The 12,805-nt window shown below is 38.1% G+C and overlaps 1 protein-coding gene across 4 annotated transcripts in view; it reads left to right on the top strand.

Annotated features, from left to right (window-relative positions):
• Positions 1–2,040, top strand: part of LOC124622425 (protein daughter of sevenless) — a 243,346-nt gene extending 241,306 nt beyond the window's left edge. For all 4 annotated transcript variants that reach the window (XM_047148121.1, XM_047148119.1, XM_047148120.1 and 1 more), the window contains one exon: positions 207–2,040. In XM_047148121.1, coding sequence (XP_047004077.1) covers positions 207–428 — 222 coding nt within the window. In that variant the 3' untranslated portion in view covers positions 429–2,040. The remainder of the gene's footprint in view (positions 1–206) is intronic.
• Positions 2,041–12,805: the final 10,765 nt, after the last annotated feature.

Here is a 12,805-nt window from a genome sequence, read left to right as displayed (position 1 = left end):
TCAGGTGTTTGGTTTTGGGATGAATGTAAGGCCTGTCGGACTTCAGGGATGGGATGATAGATAGATAATAATCCAAACTGAACATCTGTTGACCTGTATAGGTTTCTCTTTCAGCAAAACAAATGATGCTAACTGCCTGAAAATGTGTTATTTTTGTACTAATTACTATTAACTGCTAAATGTCAACAATTGAATCTTCATTGCAGATTTCTCGATTGCGACATCGGTTGCCAGAGATACAGTACCTGGATCTGGATCTAGATTCTGATACAAGTGGTATGCATTCTGCTCATTTGCCAAGATCCCCTGAGCGACCAGTTTGCACAGGAACTGTATACAAGACAATTGATTTTGTGAAAACAGAAGCACTTAATCACACTCGGCAACATATGGAAGAAGAAAGAAGGAGGTGTCCTTTTGAATTATGACCCCTGCATATGCAGAGGTAGCTCTGCCAGACTTCAAAACTAGATTTTAAAATATTTTACTTTTTAAAAGTGCGGCGGCTGTCATACCATTAGAAGTAATCAAGAAGTTTTGTACTTTCAGTCCTTATTTGTGTGATAAATACCATTGCAGCAGTATTTCATACAGTTTCTGTTCTGTCACAGTTTACTCAGAAACCTTAGTAAAATATGCAGATATTTATGCATACTACAGTGCATGAAGCTTGTGATAACAGAAATCATCATATCAGTATCTGTTGCAAGATAGTGACTGACATCTGTTTCTTAGGAATTTGTTACTTCACGTACATTGCAGAATGAGTGAAATGCCCGTGTTCACTCATCTATTGCATCACTGATTCTTGAAATGTAACACTCTTAAGATGGAAATCCAGGAAGCTTCTTTCCTGGAGCTGTGCAGATTTGCAGAATTTTTACCTGGTGAATATCTGATGTAATTATGTTGCATGTTAAGAAGTCAGATTATTGTTTAATAGTAAATGAGCTGGCGTCTTTTATTGTTTTGGATGTAATGAATGCAAGGGATGAGTAAACTTAATAAACTAGAACAAAAGTAACTATATGCTGTAATTATGATCTCTGAAGATGGACAATACCAATGCAGTGGTTACATATGGTGGCCCTTTAAGTGTTTCTCAGCTTGGTGCAACTCTTAAAAATTCATGCCACATTGATTCCACACATGTGGAAAGCTGTAACATTTATGACTTGTGTACTAGGCTTCTTTATAGAAGAAGCTCTTCTTGGCTTCATAGGGTTGACTATGTAAATCTCAAGCCTCCCTGCCTTGAAACAATAGAGTAACATGGCTAGAATGAAAATCAGTTTGTGACACTGTATCATGGTGCATCTGTTTCTTTCACAAAACATTTTTTACAAATTAATCCACTTGTTCTGTTGGGCATGTTACTTTCCATCCAAGACTCTTTGGAAATTGAGGCATACTGATTTGAAATATTTAAGTGCTGTAATGTTGTATATTAGTAATATCCCAATGAGTGTGACAGACCAACAGCTAATCATAGTGTGCTCCCTTTTGTGTCTGTAGTAATGTGTCAATCTTCTGTGTAGTGTCTCTGAATGACAATAAAGCTTGTTGTTTTATGATTGAAAAGCTGTTGGTCAGTCTTTCATGTGTATATCACCAAAAGCCTTGTTGAGTAAACAGCTGTCATATCTACGCTGGTTATTAATGCACAAATACTTGTGAAATGTACCATCTTCGCACAATTGACTCTGTTTAACAGACTGTTGACTGTTTAATGCCACATTGTTACATTAAAGAAGTAATTATGTCATTATGTATAAAAGAGTGTAGTATTTTGTATAGTTTTTTCTATCTTCTTAGAAGAGATTTTTCATACTGATGGCGTCAGAGTATAGAAATGGCTGTCATTAATGTAAGTACATTTATGTACTATTACTTTTGTAGTGTGCCATGAAGTGCCATCACTTTTTAAAAGAATTTATTTATGAATGTTTGTCACATCAGTGCCGTGTTAAATATTGATAGAGAAATCTTATTTTCCTTTTTTGTGCTGTATTTTGTACATGTTGCTCATAAAGTTATCAGTTTTTTACAGTTGTTTTAAAGAATAAAAATAATCTATTTAATTTTCTTCTGAAGTTGTTTTATCTCTGTAATGACATTGAAACGGTCTACTCATGTATCAGTAAAATATTGAGTATACCAAAACTAATTACCTATGATGATCACTGGATAATGTTTTCCCCAAAACCATCAATAAGGAGTTGGCAGCTGATGTTGAAGTGAGGGTATTGTTAGTGATAATTAAGTCTGATGACCAAAGATATTCTTCTAAAGCCATCAAGTTTGAGATCAACATCCAGGAAGATGATTTTCTGAGGTGAGGAAGACAGGATGAAACATATGGTGATGATGATGTTGGGGTTGTGAAGGGGTGAGGTTAGAGCATCCTCACCATGGGTCTAGATCATCAAAATAGTGTAAATGAGTTTGAACAATGTGAGAATTGGAAGAATTCCTCAAGGTGGCCCACATACAGAAAAAAAAAGAAATATTCCTTATAACATCTTCATTGTTAATCACTCTGTTTTTAAGCTCTGACCTTTCAAAGTGACAGTCTTTTAATGTGGCTTTAAGTTTGGGAAATGGGGAAAATGTCTACTGGAGCTACATCTGGGGAATAGGGTGGGTGGGGCACAAAGGTAATCTGATGTTTTGCCAGAAAAGTTGTGGGCGTGAGCTGGTGCTTTGTGATAATGCAATAACCCAGTCTGGATTTTCCACAATTCCTGCATCTTGTATCACTCAGATTGCTAACATTTCCTGGTATACTTCTTTGTTTACCATCTGAGCAGGGGGTACAAATTTCTTATGGACAATGAATGCCTTTGCAGTAAAAAATAAACTACCATCATCAGCTTGATTTTGTCTGACTTTTGTGAGCCTTTGCCCACTCACTGCAATGACTGCAACTTCATTTTGGCACCGTGGCCATAAACACGCATGTTATCCCCTGTTGCTGTTCTTGAGCAAAGTTTCATTGTCAACTGCAGTGGCAAATGGTTCCTGGCTGATTTCAATGTGGGTCTGCTCTGTCAATCAGCCACAAAACATGGCAAGAATTGTGCACTGACACCATGCATCTCAAGTCTGCCACACAGTTTTATGCTGCAGTCCTGTGCTGATGCCCACTTTGTCAGCAGCTTTACAAATGTTAAAGAGGGTTTCCACGAAACTTTCTTGATACAGTCACCATGTGTTGGTGTGGAAAGTTGTCCAGGCCTGGGAACCTCGCTAATTGGCATTCTGCCATGTTCAAAGCACTTTAACTACACACAGAACCATGTGCAGTGTGTACAGTCCTCCCTATAAGCAATTGAAATGTCTCTCTAAAAGTTTTGCGAAGTTTTTAGAAAAAATTCAGACACACATGTCTTTAAAACTCTTTCACTGTCACATTGCTTCTAATCTGACAAACTGCTTGTACACATGCTCACTTTAGTGGCCTCAGCAACTAATGGTCACAGCAAAATGAGGCTAACAGCAATTTTTTGTCTAAACTTACTGCTGTGTGCTCTCAACAGCTGCAGTATGTTCCCTTGGCTGGTTATTGTGCTATTTCAAAAGTTTGGTCTTTTACGAGTTTGAAAAGTTCTCGGAATGGAATAGAAAAAAAGTACTTACATCACTGAAACTTTTATTTTTCAATGTAGTCTCCTTGTAAATTAATGCACTTGGTCCAACAATGTTCCAGTGCCTTGATCCCATCTCAAAAATGAGTTTCCTCCAGGCCAGCAAAATAGTTGTCATTCCAGCTATCAATTCTTCATTTGAAGTGAATCTTAATCCAACTAGAAAAGTTTGTTTTGGGAAGAGATGGAAGTCTGATGGAGCCATATTGGGTGAATAATGTGAGTGTGGCAACAAGTCATACCTTACTTCATGTAATTTTGCCATGGTGATGGCACGTGTGTGCGGGTGTGCATTATCTTGATGAAAGATGACTTTCTTCCTTGCTAAAACTGGCCTTCTTTTGCATATCTTTTATTGCAGTTTGTCAAAGAGGTTAGCATAGTATTCTCCAGTAATTGTTTGCCCAGTGGGGAGAGAATCTGCTAACAGAATCCCCTTTGCATCCCAGAACACTGATGCCACGACCTTTCCCGCTGAACGAATTGTGTTTGCTTTCTTTGGTGGCAGAGAATCAGCATGTTTCCACTGCTTTGACTGTTATTGTGTCTCTGGGGTATAGTAGTGCACTCAAGTTTCATCTCTGGTCACAAACCGGCGCAAAACATTTTTGTTTCTCCTCAAACGGGTCAAACATTTTTCCGATATGTCCATTCTCATCCGTTTTTGATCCAGTGTCAAGAGTCGCGACACCCATCGTGCAGATAATTTTTTAATTTCTAAGTTTTCAGTTCAAATGTGATATACCCGATACACACTTTCAGATGACATCTGGCAAGCATGAGCAATTTCACGCACTTTCAATGGGAGATTCTCCATCACCATTTTGTGCACTTCTGCAATGATTTCTGGAGTGTGACACATCTTGGCCAACTACTGTGCGGATCATCATCTAAGCTCTCCCGACCAAATTTAAATTCATTTGTCCTCTTGGCAACAGTTGAATATGAAGTAGCCGAGTCCTTCAGTGTGTTCTGGTAATTGGCATAAATGTCCTTTGCTTTCATATCTTTCTTTACGAAGTACTTAATCAATGCTCGAATCTCAATTTTTTTTCAATCTTCACAAATCACTATGCAGCAACAACAACAGAGCCACGTCACCGCCACAGCTTTCTTCCAAGACCACTGATGTGGGACATGTTTACAGGCAGCAGTCCAATAATCATGACATGGACAACTTGCGCTAGTGCTGACCTCTCGTGATTATTTCGAGAACTTTTCAAACTACCCTCTATAAAACATATCTCATATTTACAATCTACGTAAATTACTTATCAGACACAAATGGCAGCTCTCTGTTTGCTGATGATGTTCTTGTCTGCTAAACTGCTGAATGATTGCAAGGAAACTGAGAATGACTTGAGCAGTATTTCCACTTCGTCTACTGAAGACATGTCGTCTGCTTAATTTTGGATGAAAGTAAGGTAATAGAGTTAATATCAAGGTTAGTGGCAGGCTTGTGGATTCTGTCATATTTAAATATCTAGAAGTAAAAGTACAAAGTGGTATGAAATGAGAAAACAAGCAAAATCAACTGTAGGAAAATGAAATGGAAGATTTTGATATTTTAAGTAGTTTCTGAAAATGAGATTGGTATGTTATGAAAACTGCATATGAAATGATAGTTTGATATGTGCTGGGGTACTGCCCTAGAATTTATAGTTTCTGCGTGAAGTACACCTGACAGTAGAAATCAAAGGAATTAGGGGACACTACTGGGATAGTGATGCTGTTATTGTGTCTTCAGTCTGAAGACCTGATTTGATACAGTTCTGCATGCCACTCTGTACTGTGCAAGTCTTCATATCTCTGAATGACATGCGACCCATATCTATTTGAATCTGGTTGCTGTGTTTATCTTTTGGTCCTGCTCTAAAATTGTTACAATTGTTAATCCCCTCCGCCCCCCCCCCCCTCTCTCTCTCTCTCTCTCTCTCTCTCTCTCTCTCTCTCTCTCTCTCTCTCTCCCCCCCCCCCCTCTCTTTTCACTCCAATACTAAACTGATGATTCTGTTATGTCTCAGAATGTGTTCTGTCAGTTAATCCCTCCTATTACTCAAGTTATGGCAAGAACATTTTTCTGCCCAACTTTATTCAGTAATTCATGATTAGTTACCCTACCTACCCATCTAATCTTCAGCATTCTTATATAGCAACTCATTTCAGAAGCTTCTATTTTCTTCTTGTCTGAACTGCCCACGTTTCACTTCCAGGCAAGACTGCACACCAGATAAATACCTTGAGAAAAGGCTTCCAAACACTTAAATCTATATTCAACGTTAACAAATTACTCTTCTTCAGAAATGCTTTTCGTGTAATTGCCAGTCTACATTCTATATCATCTCTACTTTGGCCATAATCAGTTATTTTACTGATCAGGTAACAAAATGTACCTAAAAATTATTTCATTCCATTTTTGCATGGTGGTACAGGCTCCTTCTATTGCTACTATTTAAAAAGAAACCAGTCATAGGTTGCACAGTGTTCTTTATTAACTCAAGAATGCTGCATTTCTCCCAGATAGGACATTATCGGGTTATCTGAAAGTAAAGGTAGGGGGGGTTAGTACTACAAGAACTCTGGTGTAGTGCTATCCTGGACTACTATATAAGCAAAATAAACTCCAAACACTGACCAAATAAAATTATGTAGGTGCGGATGGATATGTGTATGTGTGCGAGTGTATACCTGTCCTTTTTTCCCCCCAAGGTAAGTCTTTCCGCTCCCGGGATTGGAATGACTCCTTACCCTCTCCCTTAATACCCACATCCTTTCGTCTTTCCCTCTCCCTCCCTCTTTCCTGATGAGGCAACAGTTTGTTGCGAAAGCTTGAATTTCGTGTGTATGTTTGTGTTTGTTTGTGTATCTATCGACCTGCCAGCACTTTCGTTCGGTAAGTCACATCATCTGTGTTTTTAGATATATTTTTCCCACGTGGAATGTTTCCCTCTATTATATTGAAACATAATGTAATTCATATTTTAAAAAATCACAAGTTTTCTGTCAAGTGCCTCTATCAAAGAAGGTTTATTATTGATTAAAATGTACTAAAAGATGACCTATTAAAAATTAATTAAATAAAAGCACCAGGATTAGGCATTTATAGAGAATGGAGAAGAAACTGAAAAACGTATATTATTTCATGGCATAGCAGTGCAGCCATGACTTGTTAGGCTGTTAATATTTAAACCTGTCGGATGTTGCTTTCCTTGGAAGTGCGTACATATAAATGATAAGAGCTAATGCGTAATATTGGGCTAGTAGCAATGACACGTGCAATGTTGTGCTGCTGTCAGGCGTACAGTGTGATAAAGGTGGGTGTAAAATTCAAATAGTAGTGGATAAATTAATAAATAATTAAAAACGTAATAGAGCATATGGAAATATACCCAATGCAGGGCATGTTAGATTGAAACCCTTGTGCTCAAAAGCAGTGTAAAAGAGTAATGAAATAAAATACATAAACAGTATAAAGACGGGACTACAAATATAAAACTAAAAGGTGACAGTTCCAAAAAGATAAAATACAACTGAATACATATGACAAGCGATCATGGCCATTGCAATAAAAAGCTAAAAACTAATAAATTGCTTAAAAATGGGAAGCATGCAATCATAGAAAACATGATTTTTGCCTGATAACTGATCACTGAGTAACCTATCTTTCTTAGTGTGTGAATGTTTCACAATTTTGATCTCTTCAAGCTGATTGAGCTGCTTTCCTTCAGGAGTGTGGTGTAAAACCCTTAAGTTCATGAATGTTTAATATTTAATATTTTTTCATATAGTTCTCTTTTAGTATGTTTTATTCAGTGTCATACCTCTATCATATATACTCCTTTCAAGACACTGTCCAACTGTTCTTCAAAGTCCTTTAGATGTCTCTGATAGCCTTACAATGTTGGTGAGAAACCTTAAAGTTTTTATTTCTTCTTCCTGAACTTTTAATTCTTTTTCTAAATTTTTGTTTGGTTTGCGTTACTGGTTGCTCAATGTACAGTTTGAATAACACTGGGGATAGGCTCCAACCATGCCTGACTCCATTCCCAACCACTGCTTCACTTCCATGTCAATTGATCCTTACACAAGGTCTAAATAGCCATCTGCTCCCGTATTTTACTGCTGTTGCCTTCAGAATTCCAAAGAATGTATTCTAGTTAACATTGTCAAAAGTTTTCTCTAAATCTACAAATGCTATAGACGTTGGTTTTCCTGTCCTTAATCTTTTCTGAGATAAGTTGTAGGGTCAGTATTGCCTCATGCGTTCCCTTATTTCTCTGGAACCAGACTGGTGTTCACCGAGGTCAGCTTCTGTTTTTTTTTCCCATTTTTCCGTAAATAATTCATGTCAGTGTTTTGCAGCCATGACTTGTTAGGCTGATAATATTCAAACCTGTCGGAAGCTGCTTTCTTTGGAAGTGGAATTATTACATTCTTCTTGAAATCTGACAGTATTTCCTCTGTCTCGTACATTCGGCACACCTGTTGGAATAATTTTGTCTTTGGTGGCTCACCCGAGGCTATCAGTAGTTTTGAGGGAATGCCTTGCTTCAGCTTAGGTCTTTCAGTGCTCTGTCAAATTGTTCTCACTCCATTATATCTCCCATTCTGCCTTCATCCAATTCCTCTTCCCTTTCTATAATATTACTTGAGGTTCATCTCCCCTGTATGGACCCTGTATATACTCCTTCCACCTTTTCCTTGATTGATTAGGACTGGTTTTCTACCTGAGCTCTTGATAATCATACAGATGTTCTCTTTTCTCCAAAGGCCTCTTCAGTTTTCTTGTAGCTGATATCTATTTCTCCTCTAATTGTAAATACTTCTATACACTCACATTTGCCTCTAGCCAGTCCCACTCAGCCATTTTGCACTTCCTGTCAATCTTACTTCTTGGATGTCTGTGTTCCCTCTTTCTTGCTTCCGTTGCCGCATTTTTATATTTTCTCATTTCATCAATTAAATTCAGTATCTTCAGTGATATACAAGGATTTCTACTAGGCCTTGTTGTTTTAATCTATTTGATCCTCTGCCACCTTCACTATTTCATCTCTCAAAGCTACCTATTCATCTTCTACTGTAGCTTTCTCCTGTTCCAGTTAATCATCACCTAATTCTCCCTTTGCAACTCTCAACAACCTCTAGTTCTTTCAACTCAGCTAGATCCTGTCTCCTTAATTTCCTATCTTTCTGTAAATTCATCAGTTTTACTCTATATTCATAACCAGTTAATTATGGTCAAAGTCCACATTTGCCCTTGGAAATGTCATATGGTATACAATCTGCGTCCAAAATCTCTGTCTTCTCCTTAAAGATTCTTGGTTGGTTGGTTTTTGGGGAAGGAGACCAGACAGCGAGGTCATCGGTCTCATCGGATTAGGGAAGGACGGGGAAGGAAGTCGGCCGTGCCCTTTGAAAGGAACCATCCTGGCATTTGCCTGGAGCGATTGAGGGAAATCACGGAAAACCTAAATCAGGATGGCCGGACGCGGGATTGAACCGTCGTCCTCCCGAATGCGAGTACAGTGTCCAACCACTGCGCCACCTCGCTCAGTGCTTAAAGATTCTTAAACCAAGTGTTAGTGATATTAAATTATGCTGTGTGCAAAAGTCTACCAGGCAGTTTCCTCTTTTGTTACTTTCCCACAATCCATATTCTGTTACTGTTTTGCCTTGTCTTCCTTTTCATGCTATCAAATTCTGGTCCCCCATCACAATTATATTTTCTTCTCTCTTCATCATGGGAATAGTTTCTTTTACCTTATCATACACACTTTCAATATCATCATCATCATCCATCATCATCATCATCTGCAGAGCTTATTGGCATATATACTTGAACTACTGTGATGGGTGTTGGTTTTGTGTCTACCTTGGCTATGTTAATGCACTCGCTATTCTGCTCGTAATAGCTTACTTGCATTCCTATTTTCTTATTCATTGTTAGAGCGACTCCTGCACTACCCCTGTTTGGGTTCGTATTTATAAACCTGCACACACCTGACCAAAAGTCCTGTTCATCATTAATTCCCACTATATCTCATTTCAACCTATCCATTTCCCTTTCTAAATTTTCTAACCTACATACCTAATTAAGGGATCAAATACTCCACGTTCCAGTCTGTAGAGTGCCACTTTTGTTCCTCCTGATGACGACATCCTCCTGAGTAGTCCCTGCCTAGAGATCCGAATGGGAGACTGTTTACATCAAAGGATTTTACTGAAGTGATTGCCATCATCATTCAGTGAAACACTAGAACTATATAGCCTTGGGAAAAGTAACAGCTGTAGTTTACGCTTGCTTTCAGCCATTTGCAGTACCAGCACAGCAAGGCCATGTTGGCTAATTTTACAAAGCCAAATCAGTCAGTCATACAGGCAATTTGGACTGGAAGATTTCCTTTTATTAATTAATTTCAGCTGCTTCACTACACCAAAATGCCTACTTATAAGTTACACATGTTGGCAGCTATTGTTGATTCAAATTCTGGGATATTTTTGTTGTCTTCTTTGGTGAAGGAATTTTGGAAAACCATGTTTAGTAACTCTGCTTTAGTGGGAGTGTCTGCCAGGCACTTAAGTGTGGTTTGCAGAGTGTCTACGTAGATATTATGTAGATTGCTGTCATACGTTGAAGGTATTGATTGTCTTGCCACTGCTGCACTTAACATACCCTGTATGACCAGAACCTCTTTGGATTTTATGCTAGATTTGGAGACAGTTTCATTATGGAAATTATTAAAAGCATCTTGCATTGAAGTCCACACTAAATGTTGAGTCCCTGTACAACATCAGCAATCTTTTGGGTTCTTTTAAATTTTGAATGCTTTTTTTTCCCTTCTGAAGTGGTGGACTGACCTGTTTTGTGTACCATGGGGGATCAGTTCTGTCTTTTTGTTTGGTATCAATCTGTCAATTGCTATCATTACTATTTCTTTGAATTCAAGATATATTTGGTCTACACTTAGATAGTTAATTTGGAAGGCCTGAAAACCATCTCATAAGAAGGCATCAAGTGAATTCAGCTTTTTTAAAATTGTTTTATTTTGCATTTATTTTTGGCAGATTTGGATATTACAGTATTCAACTCTGTCATGCCAGTCTAGATGACATCTTTAGATAGCTAATTACCATGGACAGTTTTTGGAGTGTATCACTATGAATGTAAGACAAAAGAGCAAAGCAAACTGTGGAAACCAGTGACTTCACCACTGCCAAAAAAGGCAAAGATGCAATCATTATTGGGCAAGGTGATAGTGTTTATTTGGGACTGCCATGGCATGGTGCTAACAGATTATGCTTGTAAAGGGCAGAGGAAGGTTACGGGAGGCTGTCAAAACCAAGTGTCGTAGGAAGCTGGCCAAAGGGCTGTTTGTCTCCATGACAACCACCCATCTCCTCGTACACTGGGCACTAACACATGCTGCTCCACTGGATGATCAGCTTTTGGCTCCCTCCCCCCCCCCCAACCTCCCCCCCCCCCCCAACCCTCTCCCCTCCCCCTCAATATTTATTAGGTGGTAGGTATTTCCTGAATGATGACCAGGTGATTTTCAAGATGGAACACTTCCTGAACAGCCCAAATGTAGTCTTCTATAACCATGATCTCTACTATGTAACAGGGAAAAATGTGTCACATTGAGTGGTCATTATATAGAGAAGTACTAACACCATCACTAAGTACAAGCTTCAATTTTTGAGGTGATAATCTAAACCTTCTGTACCTTTGATATTTGTTGAAATAACCTTTATTCATGCATATTCTGGTAATTCCATCATAAAGGAGAGGATTCAGGGATATAGAATGAGTCAAATTATACATTAACAGGCAGAAGCAGCCACTGTTGGCTATTGTATAAAGTATATTAACAACAAATTGTAATTAGTGCTAATCTCAAATTGATAATCATGGTAATTACTTAAATGTTACTTTTCCTATGTATTTTGGGAGAAAAAGAGCTACTTCAAGGAATAAGTTTGCTTTTCCCCTCTATGCCACTCAGGTGATGTCCCTATTTAATACATCAAACAAAGTACTTTAATTTTACATTTACCACTACTAGCTGTCTATATATGACAAAATCATGTTCTCTCTGATACAGATATTAGAGTTATTCAGAATTTACATTCCTGGGTTCATGTAGCCCTGCCAATGAAGATAAAAAAGGTTGGATAGGGGTAAAAACAATGTATTTGCAAATTTTTGTACAGTGGTAGGCAGGCATGCTGGGAACAATATACTAAAAATCTAGACTGGTGGGGCTTGAGTGCAGGATGGAGGTGTGTTTAAAATCCACTTTATGTTTTTCTTGAGTAACTCAAAAATTTATGAAGTATAGCAAGAATGTGCCCCAGTACCAAATTAAACTACATTAAATTTTATATGAAAAGGATTGTATTCATATTTTCTCTAAAACTAACAGTTTCCAAAGTGGAGGGGATGGAAATATCACAGATTATTTAAATTAATGTTTTGATGTTATAAAATCATTATTTGTGGTTAAGTGAAGTGAGTTAGAACAAATATTTAAAGTGTGTACCACTCTAAGTGCAATAGAGCTGTATTAATGGATAAATTGTGTTCTGGGGTTGTAACAGAGTAGAAGGACGAATGTGGGGGGACACAATGTGACTATGTCTGTGTGGTCTGTTTGCATATATGGTTTACAGTTGCTATGTATTATCAGTTTTACCTTTTTGCACTTGTAACCAATTGCAGAAGTAACCATTGTCCAATGTCTTGGCTTCAGAATTTTTTCCTTCCATTGCACTACCTGTGTCAGTCAGGGGATCATTCATATGATACAAAGTCCAAGTTACAACATATTGCTTTAAGTCAAAATGATCTGTTACACCTCAGGGTGATGGGTATAAGCATGATGGAAGGCGGCCACAGGATATGGTTGGTCATGCATTTCCTTCCTTCAAACGTTTGCAAACTGAAGTCCATGCATGTGAGACCGACTTTGTCTATCCCACTACATCACAACAAGCAGCCAAAGGGTGTTTCAGAAAGTTGTAAGAACTCTTCTGCAGCATTCCTCATCTCACTGGTGATGAATTGCACAGAAATGTACAGAATTGTTTATTTTCCACAAAGTACATTGACACTTTATGCAAACAGATACCTGTTACTAATAATACTAACACAAGAAGTA

The sequence above is a fragment of the Schistocerca americana genome, chromosome 7, assembly GCF_021461395.2.
Source record: "Schistocerca americana isolate TAMUIC-IGC-003095 chromosome 7, iqSchAmer2.1, whole genome shotgun sequence".
In the NCBI taxonomy this organism is placed as follows: Eukaryota; Metazoa; Arthropoda; class Insecta; order Orthoptera; family Acrididae; genus Schistocerca; species Schistocerca americana.
This window is presented reverse-complemented; position numbering and strand designations above follow the sequence as displayed.